This window comes from Phascolarctos cinereus, unplaced genomic scaffold (genome assembly GCF_003287225.1).
Source record: "Phascolarctos cinereus isolate Bilbo 61053 unplaced genomic scaffold, phaCin_HiC Scaffold_4;HRSCAF=312, whole genome shotgun sequence".
Lineage (NCBI taxonomy): Eukaryota > Metazoa > Chordata > Mammalia > Diprotodontia > Phascolarctidae > Phascolarctos > Phascolarctos cinereus.
The window spans coordinates 262,591,217-262,608,685 of NW_027555847.1; the positions used below are offsets into that span (position 1 = coordinate 262,591,217).

At 42.1% G+C, this 17,469-nt stretch overlaps 3 protein-coding genes across 3 annotated transcripts in view; 2 read left to right on the plus strand and 1 right to left on the minus strand.

Moving 5' to 3' along the window:
• LOC110220455 (uncharacterized) overlaps positions 1-17,469 on the plus strand; it is a 48,896-nt gene that overhangs the window by 30,546 nt on the left and 881 nt on the right. The window lies entirely within an intron of this gene.
• On the plus strand, positions 1,958-4,768 carry COX6A2 (cytochrome c oxidase subunit 6A2). The gene is made up of 4 exons (XM_021004464.2): positions 1,958-2,104; positions 2,364-2,500; positions 2,866-2,998; positions 4,630-4,768. The coding sequence occupies exons 1-3, from the start codon at positions 2,029-2,031 to the stop codon at positions 2,947-2,949; spliced, it is 297 nt and encodes a 98-aa protein (XP_020860123.1). The 5' UTR covers positions 1,958-2,028; the 3' UTR covers positions 2,950-2,998; positions 4,630-4,768.
• LOC110220456 (integrin alpha-D-like) lies at positions 5,300-16,169 on the minus strand. Its single transcript, XM_021004462.2, has 10 exons — positions 16,032-16,169; positions 14,130-14,203; positions 11,734-11,875; positions 11,499-11,615; positions 9,901-9,980; positions 9,432-9,515; positions 7,421-7,499; positions 7,126-7,233; positions 6,512-6,625; positions 5,300-5,698 (listed from the first exon to the last, which is right to left on the minus strand). Exons 3-10 carry the CDS (start codon positions 11,863-11,865, stop codon positions 5,588-5,590), a joined length of 825 nt encoding a protein of 274 aa, XP_020860121.1. The 5' UTR covers positions 11,866-11,875; positions 14,130-14,203; positions 16,032-16,169; the 3' UTR covers positions 5,300-5,587.

The following is a 17,469-nucleotide window of genomic DNA, read 5'->3' on the forward strand; positions in this document are numbered from 1 at the left end:
TTTGTATGCCTAGTGCTTACAGTGCCTGGCACATATCCCTCACATTTGTCTCACCCCCCCCACCATAAACCCATACCACCTCTTGCCTGATTTTAATTGCTTTTTAATTAGCCTTTCTGCCTCAAGTCTCTTCCCACTCCAATCATTCCTCAACTCATATGCCAAAGTGATTTTCCTAAGGCATAGATCTCACTATGTTACTACAAATAAACTCCACTGTTACCTCCAGGAACAAACATGAAATGCTCTGTTTGGCATTGCAAGCCCTTCTTAAATGGGTCCTTGCTACTCTTCTAGTCTTCTTACTCTCTGTGTCTTTCTAGGCAGGATCTTGCTAATCCATGTACTTGCTATCTCTCATCTGGTCCTCCATCTCCTGACTCTGTGTCATTGTATTAGTCATTCCTCGTGCCTGGAATGCTTTCCCTCCTCACCTTTGCCTCCTGCCTTCCCTAGATGTGTTCAGCTCAAATCTCACCTTCTTCAGGGAGCCCTTTCCCCCACCTTTCCATCTAAGATTATTTTCTGTTTACGCTGTTTAAATCCTGTCTGTACATAGTTATTTACATGTTGTTCCCCTTATTAGAATACCTGAAATACTATCCTTCCTCATCTCTGCCTGTTATATAATTCTTACTTTCAAGGCTCAGTTCAGGTTTTACTCCTTGGAGCTTTCCCTGATTCCCCCAATTTTTTGGTGCTCCATTTACCTTGTATTTTACTTATTTCTGCACATATTTGTCTTCCCAATAGAATACGAACTCATTGAGGGCAGGTACTCTCATTTTTATCTTTATATCTTCAGCTTCTAGCACAGCCTAATAGTCACGCACAAGCATCATGTTTACTGAATTGAACTGAATTCTTGAATAAGGCATTCACAATGTCATACATAAGCTTGAAGCTTTTTAGCAGTTTACAAACCTTTTCCCTCTTTCATTTCTGGATCTTAACCAATATTTTCCAACATTTTTTGCTACTCTTTTGGTGCTAAATTTGAATTTATGCCACTGAGCATCAGTTAAGTGTAGTTAATTTAGTTTGAATATCTTTTCAAGTTCTTCATAAAATTCCTCTACTTTTTCCAGAAGCAATGAGAATGTTGGGTGGTCTGGAAACTGCATCATCTGAGCTAGGAATTTTTAGTCTGAAGAAGAGAGGAATGAGAGGGAATAACAACTGTCTTCAAATATTTAAAGGGCTGGAAAGATGGATTAGATTAATGCTATTTGACTTCAGAAGGCAGAAGTAGGACCAATAACAGGTATAAGTTAAAGGGAGACATTCTGGCTTAACACAAGGAAGAACTTTCTAACAATGAGTCTCCAAAAATGGAAAGGATTGACTTGTATGGTAATGAGATTCTCTTTCTGAGGTATTCAAGCAGAGACTGGATTAACACTTGTGAAGTTTGTGTTAAGTGATTCTTTCATTAAGTGGGTAGTTGGACTGGATGGTCTCTAAAATGCATTTCCACTCAGATTCTGTGAACTCTTAAGTACGTGGCCTAAACCAACCAATCTGGTTCGCTTATTCTTTGTCAAACTTCCCCTTTGAGTTATAGGATGTTTCACTTTTTTCTACATCTCCTGCATCTTTGGTGGTCTCAGTTCCTCTTGTTTACCTCCCCCTTTGTGAAACCTTCACACCCCTTACATGGAAACAAATAGGATAGTAAACAAATTATCCTCCCACAAAAGGGGAACAGTGGACATTTGCTAAAACTTTTTTAGCACTAAAAAATTAAGCGGGAAAGTCTTGTATTGAAGTTGAAATGTCCTCATGCCAGAGTAAGTGCTACAGCATAGTTGGGATGGAGGTAAATAACCAGCAAAAAGGGACTTTTTGACTCCCTGTACTTTTCCAGAAGAGCAAGCACAACCCGATAAATATAGACACTTCTCTAAAAATAGCTACCCCATGTCTGAGACCTAACAGGTGATTGGCCCAGGGAGAGGGGAATGTAGGACTCAGTGAAGGAGACTCAGAGGGCAGTGGTCTGTTTCTCAGTTTCTCTCACTGGGCAAAATGATGGCTCTGCGTTTGAGGCCCCTGAGCAGGGGACTGGCTACTGCGGCCAAGGAAGGGCACGGAGGAGCAGGGGGTGAGTCATAAGGGGCAAACTTTGGCATTCTACTCTTTACTTTCCCTTTCCTGTCCGGCTGCCCAACCTCCATTCCACTCCCAGTACCCAGGCACCCAACTCATCCCTCCTCCGAAATGAACTCTTTTGCGTTTCTCGTTTATGTTTAAATCAAATGCTCTTTTTCATGGCCTAGGGAAGGATGGGCTTTATTCTGTCTCCTCTGTCCTTCATTTCTGCTCAGCTCCCTTTCTTTTCTGCTCTTGCCCGGTCTGATCAGGAAAAACCTGGCGTCTGCTGACCTTCGTGCTCGCTCTCCCAGCGGTGGCTGTTTGCACCCTCAACTCCTGGCTCCACTCAGGTCACCGTCAACGGCCCGAGTTCAAACCCTATCACCACCTCCGCATCCGTACCAAGGTAGCGCAGGAACACCTGGGTGGGGGGAGGGGGGAGGTTCGGGTGGAGATCCCGAGGCCGGGAGGTCGGGGGAGGAGACAGCTGCAGCAGGAGGCAGGACGCCTGGGGCTTGGGAGACCCTAGCGAGAGCCACCAGGACTTTTAAAACCCCACAATTATCTGTTAATTTCTTTTTAAGATTCATTTTTTGAAATTGAGTTCCAAATTTCTTTCTTTCTTTCCTTCCTTCCTTCCTTCCTTCCTTCCTTCCTTCCTTCCTTCCTTCCTTCCTTCCTTCCTTCCTTCCTTCCTTCCTTCCTTCCTTCCTTCCTTCCTTCCTTCTTTCTTTCTTTTCTTTCTTTCTCTCTATAACTTTTTCTCCACAGCCTTATTCCTGGGGTGACGGCAACCACACCTTGTTCCACAATCCCCGCACGAACGCTCTGCCCACGGGCTATGAACACCCCTGAACTCGGGCGCCCTTGAAGTTCAATAAATACTGGCCAACCACGGCCCCCAGTGAGAACCCACAGCTGAGCGGTTTTTAAAAACTTTTCAACGCACATGTCCAGTGTGGGGGTTGAGGGGGGAGTCGGTGAAGCTGGGGAGGAGCTGAGGGGGGTGAGCGAGCAACTCGAGATCCAAGTTCAAGAAGCTGAGGCGGAGCTTTGGAACGCGTGCCTTAAGGCCCCCTTGTCCGCCCCCTCCCCCCCAGCTTCCAGAGGTACCCCTCACCCCCCCATCCCACCAACCCAGAGCCCTGACTTTCACTCTACTGTACTTGGTGTGGAGGGGTACAGACTGGCTTGCCTTAGGTCAGGGTTAGGCCACCTACCCTCTCCAAACGATTTAAAAATGAAATTGTTTGGTCCTAGAGAAACGGAAGTTTAGAAAGCATTTCCTTAGTGTTGTGAGTGCGATCAGGTAGTACTAAAGTTTGTATGGCTTTGGGGGGCCTGGTCCTGTGATTTCATAGGATCTGGAGAAGACCCCAGAAGCCATTTAGTTAAATTCCCTCATTTTGCAGTTGAGGAAAAAAGCCCAGGAAAGGTTAATGAATTGCCCTCAGGTACAACAGGCAGAATGAGAGGTGAGATCTGATGCCAAATCTCATTTAGGGTGGGGATGAGGCCTGTGACTTCCCAGCTAGCACTTTTTCTCCACTCTCACACTTCTCACTTTTCATCTGGTATAGGGAACTCATAGTTTAGAAATTCCCTCCACAGATGCAAATAGACTGTAATTTATAATCTCCCAGAATGTTGGGATGTTGAGAGGTTTTTGCTTGTCCAAGGTGACAGAGAAGTGGCCTGTTCTCCCAGACCAGTGTCTGGGACCAGCTCTGACTGTTCTAATGGGCCTCATTGCCCCTGACTAGGTGGTGTACTATCTCCCCCCCCTACTTTTCCCCTTAAAGGCAGAATTAGTTGCCTTTGACCTGTTCTGCTCTCCAACAGAAAAAGAGGAAAAAACTTAATGCCTATTTTCTCTAGTAGGGAGAGAAAACTCTCCCATTTCCGTGAGTAGTAAGGTGGGAGGGCCATACTGGGTACACCACACTTGTTGATAATTACACCAACCTCTCTCTAACTTCTTGGTTTATCTTCTTATTAATTTTCATCCTGAATTCTAAGGGAACTGAGGAATATGTTCTGAAATTGCCTCAAAAATTCATAGAAATGCAGTCTCATGTTAAATAGCTCTCGGCCCCCAATTTATAAACCAACTAGAGGTAGATCTTTACTCATGAATTTTTGCTCATCTTTCTCAATATCAATCCTTCCTAGGGGTGGGGAACTTTTGGCCTCAAGGCCACACATGACCCTCTAGGTCCTCAAGTGCTGCCCTTTGATTGAATTCAAACCTCACTGAACAAATCCCCTTAGTAAAAGGATTTGTTCTGGAAAACTTGGACTCACCCAAAGACCTAGAAGGCCACATGTGGTCTTTCAGGCTGCAGGTTCCCCACTCCTGTCTCTTATCTCATAGGCCTAAATAAACACAAATGTTAACTGGTGATACAATTTAACATTGTAACAAATAATACAAAGACATACTGAAACATTTCAACAATATATCAGTTGTGAGAAAACTCTCAGCTAGAATACTTCTAACCATCAATTGTAACTACTGATTTCTTCACACTACAGTTTACTGGAACTATAATTTCATCGTTGAGCTCCTTCAGAATGGCTGTCAGAATCTCTCAAGAATTCTCTTCAGAATATCTTCTCCTCAGTATGGCTTCTATACACAATAAGAATTAAACTCACTCATCTCAAAAATGTTTCTATAGACTCTTTATCCTTGACAATTAACTTAGTCTCTCAGGAAGTTTTCTTAGTCTTTTCTCTCTATCTGGCCATGACAGTGAACTCCTTCCAGAATGTGTTAGGCTTTAACTCCCCAACATTCTATTCTCTCTTAAATGGATGAATAAAACATTTATTAAACACTTACTATGTTCAAAGCTCTATTATAAGAATTGGGGATGCAAATAGAAAAGTAAGACAATCCCTGCTGTTAAAGAGCTCACATTCTAATGGGGGAGATGAAATAAATGGTAAGTTTCAGCTGTAAGTCAGATGGAAAGGTCCCATGGTGCTTAGGGTGCAGTGGCAAGGCAGATGATACTTTTTTCACTGTCATTTCCAGTCTTAATGATATAATAGCAGTAGTCTTTGTGAAAGAGACTACTTAATAAATTAGAGTTTCTTGTGTATTTCCAGTCTCACAGAGAAACTGTTTTATTGACACAAAGTTGCACACTCCTACTGTAAGATACTTGGCACATAAAAAGAAAACACACAATGGAAAACATACATTTCACATTCTCATTTAATATAGCAGGTAGTAATGTGGCATGAGCTAACAGTGAAGCTGGCAGCTATTTGCATACAGGGAGTTTCACGTGTTTCTTCCTTTGTAAAATGGATAGACATAGGAAAATGCAAAATTTCCATTACTCGGGGAAAACAATAGCATATGACAGAAAAACAAAATTACCCTGCATGTTTGACATCCTTTCTGGGTCTATCCAAATGAAAATACAGTTGTATACATACATAGCCCTCATATGGAAAGATTGATTGACAGGAGAAACAGTTCCTATGGGGTAGGCAAATCATCTGTCAAAGAGTTGGAAACCTCATTGCTGAAGTGAGTACTCTGGGTATTTTCCTCTATCATTTCTTTGTAGCGACATTTAAAGAAGCCAAGCTAGGGGAGGGGGAGAAACATAAAGAGAAAGTGAATCAGGACATTGTGGAAAAAAGGAAGAAAATGGTTAACTGCAGAAATGTTGGGAAGTAGAGAAAAGATGGTAACAGGGAAGGGAGAAGTGAAGAAAAAAGAAGTTGGAAAGAAAGGATAGATGGAAAAAGGGGAAGAGGGATCCTTGTCAGTACAGGTAGATAGCATGGGATGCAGTGGGTAATCTTATCTTGGAAGGCCCAGCTGTTATGAGCACCAGCAACAGGAGTCCCCCCACTGTGCTGCCAGCAATAAGAGGGATGGGGCTGTGAATTTCATATTGCTCCAGGATTGTTTCTGTCTAATTTCATGGAAGAACCCATCAAAAGAGATCAGACATCTTGCTGACAAACCTCATTGCCACCTCAGAGCCTGAGCCCCACGCTTCTAGAATGCTTCCCTTCCTACCATCTCTAACATCTGCTGCAAGTTGGGGAAATTCTCCAGGCCCCACTCCTACTACCAATTGGCGGGTTAGATAGGTACATTTATCATGATAGCACTATTGATTCTTATACCAAGAGCAGAATTTACCACTGCCTGACCTATACATACCTGGAATTTCAAAAAGGCCTCCTGTCCTTGAAATTGGGAATATACCAATTCATTAAAAATTATTTCAGCTAAGCTTCTTCTGCAGCTTCTTCTGCAGTGTCCACCAAAGAGAGGTTGGAATTACTGGTTCTGGGGGCAGCCATAAAGCTTAGGAAATGTGCCTGGCTCTGAGGCAGGAAGAGCAGCTAGCTCTGGATAAAATTTTCATGTACAATCTGTACTTACTTGGCTGACCAAGACAAAGCTGAGGTTGCCTTTGAGAGTGAAGTCAAGTTCTTCTTGGACACCAAAAGAGGAGATATTACATCTAATTTTGAGACAAACTGCAATGTAACAGTCCTGGAAGGGAGGAAACAGGCAAAGCTGGGGGTGGTCAGCTTGAGGGTGGATAATAGACAAAGAATACAGATTTGTCTGATATGAGGTGTTGTGAGTATTTGTGGGCCAATATTATATTCCTATATACTGTCACAGTGATATGATTCCAACTCTGAAATTGAGAAATCCAGTTGTTTATCTTTCTTTACTCCCCCCTCCTCAGCCTCCACCATGGGCAGCTGGTTCTGGGGGCAGATCCTAGGATTAATTCTCACCAGCACAGGACTTGTCTGAATTTAGGTCTGGAAGTCAGAATGTCTGGGGGGTTTCCTCTCTGAGACACATGGAATCTTCTGGAGAGAGAGAGAAGAGAGAGAGAGAGAGAGAAAGAGAGAGAGAGAGAGAGAGAGAGAGAGAGAGAGAGAGAGAGAGAGAGATACCATTGGTGATAGACTATAATGGACACTTGGTCTGAGGGCAAAGATATATGATTACTCTGGGATGGGAGGCAAGAACGCCACCTGGGGGGAATTGGCTGTGGTCACATCCCACACAATCATCCTATTTAGCTCTGCAGGGACCCAGAAGTTAATGCTGCTGGGCAGATCCTGCTTACTCAGATTGTTCACCTGCCAAAAGAAAAAATAAAGCTCAATGCGACCAATGGTAGATTCTCAGTCCTTCATCCCAAATTCTTTTTCCATTTCAGTACTTCCCAGAGCCACTTGGCTGCTCTTTCCCTATGCTCTCCCACTGGCCAGTGGCTTTTTTCATTCCCCAGCCAGAACCTGGAAGTTGTATTCCCCATCCTCTCACTTGGTATCTGTGCTTGACCTCTTGGCTTTTCTTCTCCTCGGAAGCAGAGAAATTTAAGTACTGAGTGGATTCTTCCTTGCTGGAGAGAGAGGAACTATTGGTGAAAAGCAGGTCTTGGGGAAGCCCTCAGTTGTTCCCCTGAACAACTGTGTGTCTATATATTGGGGTAACATATGATCCTATGGGGACTAAATTTTGGATTGTGCACACAGAAACATGCAAAACGTGTCCATGCCAATATGGTGTAAGAGTCCCACCACAAATTATAATGGACATTTACATAGCACTGTAAAGTTTCCAAAGCATTTTGCTACATTGTCTCATCTGAGTCTCCCAGTGATCCTGTGAAATAGGTGCTGAAGGGATCATTGTCCTCATTTTACAAATGAGGAAATTGAGGCTAACAAAGGTTAAGTAATTTGCCCATAGCTAATGTCCAAGGGAGGACTCTAACTCAGGATTTCCTGACAGATTTGAAGTTCAGCATTTTATCATCCATTATGCCGTGCTGGCTTTCATAGAAATGGGTAAATATAGGCTGTGGGTATTTAGGGACAGTAGGTAGGTCTGAGTGCTTAATGTGAGTTGTGAATAGGCATGCAATATGGGCATAGATTGCAAGTAGTGCAAATGTAGAGGGGAGCTATTGGTGTGAAAAACAATCCTTTTACTGGTATATTCATAGAAATATGTAGATGTGAACCAGTATTCAGTATGATGCCTAGAATACTAGAATATCAGGGCTGGAAGAGATCTTGGAGATCATTTAATCCAACCTCTTCATTGTGTGGCTGAGGAATTGAATTTTAGAGTGGTGAGGAACTTGCCCAGTGCTCCCAGATAGATGGATAATTAACCTAGACCAGCCTTACAGACAAGCTCAAAAAGTGTTGTTGTTCAGTCATATATGATTCTTCATGACCGAATTTGAGGTTTTCTTGGCAAAGATACTGGAGTGGTTTGCCCTTTCCTTCTCCAGTCATTTTATGGATGAGGAAACTGAGGCAAACAGGGTACAATGACTTGCCTAGAGTCATACAGCTAGTAAGTGTCTGAGGTCAGATTTGAACTCAGGTCTTCCCAATTCCAAACCTGTTGCTTTATGCACTGTGCCACCTTGGAATCCCCCTTAGCTGTATGGATTACAAAAATTCTGCAATTGTGTTTTCAGCTAACACAGGCTTCTTTACCCTGCACTACACCCCCTCCAAGTTCTCATTCATGAGAACCCCAATATTCCTTAGAGCCCAAACCAGATAAAATCCTTCAAAAAAAAGAAGCCCCAACACCCAAATTTTAGAAAAGTAAACAGACTAGAAGTCTTTTTAGTCCCATGCCTTCCTGAAATAGAGGTTGGCAGCACCAGCCTATGTCACTTGACAATATTGACTCATCTCTGGTCTAGTATCTTGGTTTTAAAAATAGTTTTCCTTTCAACTCTTTCTGGGTTCTCCCCTCCTTTCACAGTCTCTTTGGCACTCCCTCTGTCACTCACTTTCTTTTATCCAGAATATTGGTCCCAGAACCGGTTAGCCACAGTTGTTTGGTATGATCTATCCTAGTTCTGAAACTTTGCCTTTATCTATCTATCTATCTATCTATCTATCTATCTATCTATCTATCTATCTATCTATCTATCTATCTATCTATCTATTTGTTTATTTATTTATCTATTTATCTATTCATTCATTCATTCATTTATTTACTTACTTACTTACTTTTTTTTGGTGACCTCCCTGACAGTATTAACACCTCTTGCTTCTCCTTAGTTTCACAGGAACCCTATTCTTTCCCTTCCTCTGTGTGGCTTCAGGCCACATCCTACTTAGGAGTATGAGCATCCCACATCAGATAATTCAGAAAACTCCTGATCTTAAATGAGCAAATCCACTTTGAGATTTAGACAACAAGTACAAGGAAGCAGTGGTTTCATGCCAAAAGAAGGCTGTGAGTATAAAGTGGGAGTTGATGCCAAGGCACATGTCTTGTCAGTGACCGAGAGAGCTGATACCTGCTGATTACCAAGTAGACAGCATACTTCACTGGTACCTCCAGCTGAAAGGTGGTGTTGTTGGACTTAGGTGTGTTATTTTCACTGTAGGAAAAGAGAAGGTAGGTCATCCCAGCCTTCGCACATATTCCCCTATGCCTGGAATGCTTTTACTCTTCATCTGTACCTTTTGTGGCCACCTCCCATAAGAATCACATTCTGATTCCTTCATTTCCAAATTGTTTTGTATTTACTTATCTTTATATATGTTGTTTCGCCCCAATAGAACATAAATTCCTTGGAGGAAAGGATTATTAAAAAAAAAACACCTTTGTGTCACTAGCACCTAGAACAGTGCCTGGTACCTAGTATATGCTTAATACATGCTAGTTCAATTGAATGGAAACATCTGGGGTGGGGCTTCAGAGGAGGAGTGGTTTGGAGGTAACATGAACTGAGAGGGAAGAAGTTCCATGCATTTTGGGCTCACCTGCTCACTTTAGTTTTCATGAGCATTTTGTCTCCAAGGGTGGCAGTGGGAGAGATATCAAATGTGGCTACAAAAGTGACCTAAGGGAGGAAGGAGCAGGAAATCACTAAAAATATAAATTCTTCATATCCTCTGCTTCTTTTGAATTCCCTATAAGTACCTAGCACACTAATCACATAGCAAGTGCTTATTTCAGACTCTCTGAAATGAAATGCGTAACAATTAAATCTGGTTATACCATTAGGTAGTGGGTATGCTTCCAGAAGTAACCCTCTTTCTCTCACTTCTCCCTCACAGTTTTCAGAATGAGGTGAATTGTCCTAGGCTTGGGTCGTCTTTGACTCACTGGCTTTTTTTCATGGAACATTCCAGTCAGTGTTACTGACCTGCTGTTATTGTTAATAAAGTTCCACATCTCGAGCTGGCCCTTGGATGTGGTTTTTAAAAGGAGATGAGGACTCATCAGAAGGAGAATCAAAAAGAAGTTCAGAGAAAAGAGAAGTCCTACTAAGAGAAAAGACACCAGACTCTTCAGAGAGGTCCTCCAAAGGAGTTGATAGAAAGGGGAGAAATGCATACGTAAGCATGCAATGCTGTACATGGAACTGCAGAGAAGTTAATATTTCTACTTGGCCTCTACAGGAAATTTTGTGCATTTAAGGTCTGGCACTACATGGCGACTTGGAAGGATATAAAATAGAGATGCTCAGTCTCGTCCCTGAAGAGAGGTCCATAAAACTAAAACATAAGGATTGGCAAAGCAGAGCATTTGTTCTGAAGAATAATTTAGCCTGGGTCATCCTTGATCCTGTGAGTCAAGTCCAGAGGGAATGTGGCACAGGCTATTCAGAAAATTAGAAAAGAGTGTTCACAATTATAAAAAAGAGTTCAGGGCTAACTAAGTTCATTTTGCATTTTTTTGTGTGTTTGAGATTAAGTAAAACCTATCCTGTATCTGATGTCCTGAGCCAAATCCTGGTGTTTCTGGGTGAGGTCAAAGTGAATTAGAGAGATTATTATGGAGAGAGGCCACCAAGGTAAACTCTGTTTTTGGTTCTAGGGACCAAACTTATGTTGTGATTACAATGTAAGGCTTTATGTAATGAAAACATTTCCCAATCCCAGCTGATTGCTCATTCATTTCAAATAGCATCCTATAAAACATAATTCCCTAGTACATACATATGTATAGTTCCCTGGAAGTCACTATAGAAGTACACATAGATCATGTGATGAGCTTGTTGTAAAATCACATGTCAATTACTGTAGTCGTATTTTGAAAGTAATAGGGGAATTTTCCATTTAAAAGAACCATGAAGGGGAAGAATTCCTTTGTGATAGGAAGAATTGCCCCTAATTCACCTAATTTTATAAGTGTGGTTTTCTGAATATTGGACAAATATTAAATAAACATTAATTATTATTAAATTGGAATCTGTAAGAGTAGGTCACAAAAAGGAAAAAACTAACAATGAGAAGGAAACAGCAGGACAGAGAGGACCATGAACCAAGAGGAAGAGAAGAAAATAAGGAAGGAGAAAAGAGGAGGAAGAGAGACAGAGAGAGACAGAGAGAATGGGAAAGTAGGAGGTATTAACCTTAGCTGCTTCCTGGAAGATGGGGTGATTGATGCTGCAGCCAGTACCTTTCAGGGCCTTGTTCTCTGGCGCTGCTGCCTCACATGCAAGACGCACAGATTGCCGAGGATGCCAGCTCTGGTCGGTTGTAAGAGACAACAAAGAAACAATTGGAAGACAATGCAGAGGAACGAGGTAGCTGGGGGGAGGAGAGAGAGACATTAGGAAGACACTCTCATACGAATTTGATGTTTACCTGGGTCACTGATACTCGTCGATAGGACAGTCCTGGGGGATATAAGAAGGTCACCATGGTCCTGTAAGAATCTTCCCCCTGATTTGTCACCGTCACTGTCACATTCAACTCCAGATCATTCCCAACCACCATAGTCTGTAGGCTACAAGGAGAAAGGCTTAGTATTAGGGGTCATGATTAAGTTTGGGAGCTGATTTCCTTTTTTTAGCAATTACTTAATTTTTAGTTTTCAATATTCCCTTCCATAAGAATTTGAGTTTTAAATTTTCTCCCCCTTCCTCTCCTCCCTTCTCTCCAACATGGCATACGCTCTGATATAGGCTCTACTTGTACATTCATATTAAGCATATTCTCACATTAGTCGTGATGTAAAGAAGAATTAGAACTAATGGGAGCAATCATGAGAATGAAGCAATAAAACACAACAGCAAAGGAAAAAGAGAGCAAATAGTATGCTTCCATCTGCATTCACACTCCTAAGTTCTTTCTCTGGATGAGGATAGCCTCATGATGGGTTTTCCATCACGAGTGTTTTGGAGTTGTTAGATCCTTGCATTGCTGAGAAGAGCTAAGTCTATCAAAGTTAGTCATTGCACAGTGTGGCTGTTACTATGTACAATGTTCTGCTGGTTCTGCCCACTTCACTCAGCATCAGTTCACATAAATCTTTCCAGGTTTTTCTGAAGTCTGCCTGCTCATCATCTTTTTTTTTTTTTTTGGCAATTGGGGTTAAGTGATTTGCTCAGGGTCACACAGCTAGTAAGTGTCAAGTGTTTAGTCTGAGGCCGCATTTGAACTCAGCTTCTTCTGACTTCAGGGCCGGTGCTCTATCCACTGCGCCACCTAGCTGCCCCTGCTCATCATTTCTTATAGCACAATAATATTCTATTACTTTCATATACCACGGGGGCTGATGTCTGCGGAAGAACGTGGAAATAAGGGGATAGGGGCTGTGAAAATATATAGTCTCCTTACTGTTTTCTTGTACATGGAACTCTGTCTCTTTATTCCAGGCATTTTCTTTGACTCTCCTCCATGCCTAGAAGTCCCTCTCTCCTCACCTTTGCCTCTTGGCTTCCTTTAAGTCTCAGCTAAAAATCTCATCTTCTAAAAGAAGCTTTTCCTGATCTTCCTCAATATTAGTGCTTTCCCCCTGAGATTATCTCCAATTTATTATGTATACATCTGGCTTATACATAGTTGTTTACATATTGTCTCCCTCCCATTGGATTGTGAACTCTCCTTGAGAGAAGGGACTATTTTTGCCTTTCTTTGCCTACCACACAATAGGTGTTTAATAAATGCTTCTTGCCTTGCCTTGATTTGACATGAGGAATTCAGAATTTTGCAATAAGCGTTGAAGTATGGTTGTAGGAAGAACCAGAGGCTGGCAGGTTTCTTGATTTCAAAGCTGGGATGTCTGATGTATGAATGTAATACAAGACCCCAGAGAGATGACCAAGTAAGAAGTCATAAGAGAGTTTACCTCCTCATGACCCTTTACAGAAGTAGCAATAGAAATGCCCCAAAGAAGCAAAACTGTCTGAAATCCTCATGAGAAAATTTAAGACCATTAAAAATAATGATAGTAGGGAAAAAAGCACTCTGATAAAATGGAGGGGGCAGCATTATAAAATAAAAGAATACGAGGCCAAAACGTCAGAACAAAGATATGCTGAAATGATGTCAACAGTTGCACTAGAAACAAAATTAGAAATCCCTCAAGATAAAATGTCAGGGTGCCACAAACTCCTGTTGCCAGGATCTTGCAACATTTGGCACAGGCAAATGTAAGAGAATACAGAAGCTACATCCAAGAATGCAGTTCTTTTGGCTGTCTTGACTCTCCCTCCTGACACAGTCACCTCAGCAATGGGAGAACCAGTTTAGAAACTCTGATCTAGAAGTTTCAACGAGAGTGCTTTATATAGCCTGGCTCTAGGCATCCTCTGAGGGTGACACAGTTGCCCTTTTCAAAGTTCCTGGCAACAATTGCTGCTTTCATGACCTGTAGACCAATTGTCCTGTCTCCATTGTGGAACACAGTAAAATTGATGATAGACACATTGAAGGGATTAAAGGAAAAAGTTTAATCAGGAAAAAAATTGACAGAAATGAAGGGTAAACTGGGTGCACCCAAGGCATGTTGGGACAAGGAGATAATACAGTAGCAACAATAATAAGGGCTAGCATTTATCTCATATTTTAAGGTTGGTAAAACAGAGTTTCAATTAGTGGTGAAAATATGGAATTAACTTAAGAATTGGCAGCAGAATAAATTAAAAGATGATGGTAGCAGGCACAGTTGAAATGGAAGAAAAACTGGAAGAGTGTTGGAAAAGTAACAGAGATTATAAAGTGAATGGATTGGAGGACAGATAAAATAGTTCACTTACCCAGAGAAATTGAAGGTAATGCCAAGGTCGTCCTCACAGAGGTGATCTGTTCCACAGTTCTTCTCAAAGGGGAGCTGCAAAGAAAATGCCTTCCTAATCTCTTCATATCCCATATCTGAATCTTGATCTCCAATCTTTTCACTAACCCTTTTAGAACCTAGAGATTCTGGCTACCTCAATGAACAAGGATATATCTAATGCTGCACTGGGGGATATTCAAAGGTTAAATTATGTGTTCCTTATTGAAGACAGCTATGATGTCTTCTCCAGGCTAAGCAGTCTCAATTTCCTCAACCAGTGTTCATGTCACATGAACACAATGCTCTTCACTGTCCCATGTTTCTTGAATTTAAATGGATTGTGCAAACTCCAAGGTCCAGTTTCCTGGTCTGCATCAATCCATCAGTAACAGAGTCAGGACAAGGGCCAAGAATGTGCATTTTTCATTATGTCTCCCAGTAGTTAAGAGGGAGAAGAGCCATGAGGCATTTCATGTGCTTTCCCCCTCACCTTAGCTTTCTCAGATAATCTGACTTCTCTTTCCTGTAGAACTCTAAGATACTCTTTTCCCTTTAGTGTGAGAAAGTTGAGTCTAATAGCAAGAATCATAGGGAATCTGGGGAGGAGAGGGACAGGGCTTAAGCAAAAGAATGGGAAAGTGATGGGGTAAAGATCATTCTGGAAATGGAACACCTGAAACATAGAAAGAACTGAAGCATTAATGTAATATCCAAGAGCTGGTGATCAGGACCCTGGGGCCCCACCATTACTGTGCCTAGGGGTCAATGCCTCTCTGTTTTCCAGCCTCTATCCCACCAGAGCAGTGTTTGTGCCCATCTCTTCCTTGTTCTACTCTTACCCTACACCCCTATACTGTCAGGGTGGTTGAGATCTTAAGACCAAGGTTCCCCACTGTATCCTGGGCCATCTCCAGTCATCCCGATCCATATCTGGCCACTGGACGCAGATGGCTCTGGAGGAGAAAGTGAGGCTGGTGACTTTGCACAGCCCTCCCTCACTTAAATCCAATTCACTTGCATGTCATGGCATCACCTCCCTCGTGTCATGGTCCTCTTCAAGAACAAAGGGCAAACAGCAACCTCAGGTGTTAATATGGAGTAACTTTTTATGGGTAGAGGACAGTGAACACATTTTTTCCCTCTCTCAGACATATTATCTCTAGGAGTAACGTCACTGTCCTTAGTGCTGGGGAAGATACTTAATATGGTTCTTGCTGTAATGGACTTTATTGTCTAGTAGGAGGAGATCCAGATGAATATCATGTGAATTGGAATATGAGTCCGTAATACTAGAAATTCACATTTATGATTTAAAGGACTGCTTTCCTCATAACAGCCCTAGTAGGGAGGTAGGGCAAGCATTATTATTATTTTACAGAGAAGGACATTAAGGTTCGGATGGCTTAAATACTTTGCTTAGAGTCACACAGCTGTAAAGGGTTGTGAGAGTCAATAGTCTCCTGAGCCCAGGTCCAGTGTTCTTTCCTCTTTAACACAGTACTGTCCCTTAAAGGGAATATAAAATATGCCACAAGAGCTGATGAGGGAGGAGTTACTTGTAACTAGGGGGATCTGGAGAACTTCATAGAAAAGGTGGCTCCAAAGCTGGATCTATGGAACTTACCACATTTGGTGTGGCTGTAGTTTGTATCCTTCAGTCTTCATCGAATCGGTTTTGTTATTCACTCTGCCACCCTATGCCACTCCTCCACCTCACCTCCAACCCTGGGGACCTATTCTGGTCTTTTTCCCTCCTTGCTTTCCATCTGTCCTCCTTTTTCCTTCTCAGAGCTCCAATGGATAGACTTAGATGGGGACTTACTCTTTTTACCCAATCATCTCACCTCCCTTCCCCATTCCAAAGGAAGGGGTCTCCACTCACCTGTGAGCAGGAACACAGCACCAGATGCCATAGTTGGAGTGGTTCTTGGAGCCTCCTAGGAAGTGAGTAGTGCCGGGTGAAGTGGGATAGGAGAAAAGGAGGGGCGGAAGCAGACTGCTGACAAGGATTTGATAGGGGTTAGCTCAATAAATTACGCAGCTGCAAATGGGGGTGGAGAACTTGGGTTAATCACAGAACAGAAGAAGCAAGCAAAAAGAGCAGATTTTGCAGCCAATGAACTGCCCCCCTTGGCTCCTTTCCAGAACCCTTGGCTTCTCTTTCATTCTTTCTACCAAGCCACACAATTTGATCAGCACTCGGGTGCAGCTCTGAGCAGGGCTTCTTTAAAGGGAGGAGCCATTCCCTACTATATAAAGTGCTATTAATATTTTATCGTATGTTGGACCTTTTTTTCTGTCCTTGACCTTGGGAACATGTGACCAATGGTGGGAGCAGTGTTTCGAAGGCTATGATACACATTATACCTTTATTGAATAGCTTAACCACTTTTCTTTGATAATTTCAACTTATTATACAGAGCAGTTGAACTACTTTGCAGCTCCACCAACAGAGTATTAGTATGCCTGTCTTTCAACATTTGCTCCAACAATGACACTTCCCATTTTTGTCACCTTTGCCTAAATACCTGGAGAATATGAAGTAAAAGCTCAGAGTTGCTTTAATTTGTGTTTCTCTTTTAGTGATTTGGAGTATGTTTTAATAAGTTCCTTTTGAAAGCTGTTCATATCTTTTAAGGATTTATTTATTGGAGAATTGTTCTTGATCACATATGTGTCAGTTTCCTGTATCTACTAGATAGCATACTTTTATCAGTGATATTTGCTGTAAATATCCACCCCCCCTTTACAGTTTCTTTTTATTTTATTTTCATTAATTTTGTTAAAGAACCCACTCATTACTCATGAAGCTGTTAATTTTGGGGGGGGGGAGGACGGAATCTTTTCCAGGAATTCTTTTTGGGCCTAATACCAATTCACATTTTCTTTGAGGCTTTGGATATACTTAAGTTTTGACTTTGTTGTCTTCTGAGTTTGTGTTTTGCTTTCCCCTGTCATAATAACTTTCTATGGTCAGCGTCTTTTTTTTGTTTCTGTTTGTTCATTTTTCCATCCTGTGTTTTGATTTTTAACCTTATATTAAAGTTGGGCTCTGCTCCCAGGGTGGAGGGGCACTGTCCCAAGCTTCAGGTTTTTTTGTGTAGCTGTATTCAGGCCTAGGTCGGGCCTAGGATTTGTAAGCTTTCAGTTCTTCCAAGGTGGTATGATCTAAGGAGAAGAATATTTACTACTGTCCTGGCTTGCGCTCTGGTCTGAGTGACCACAAGCATTCTCCCTCTCCTTCAGCTGCAAGCTCTGGCATGCCAGTGCTCCTCCCTAGCACACAGGGCTGTGACCCAGATGTGAGGATGGGCAATGCA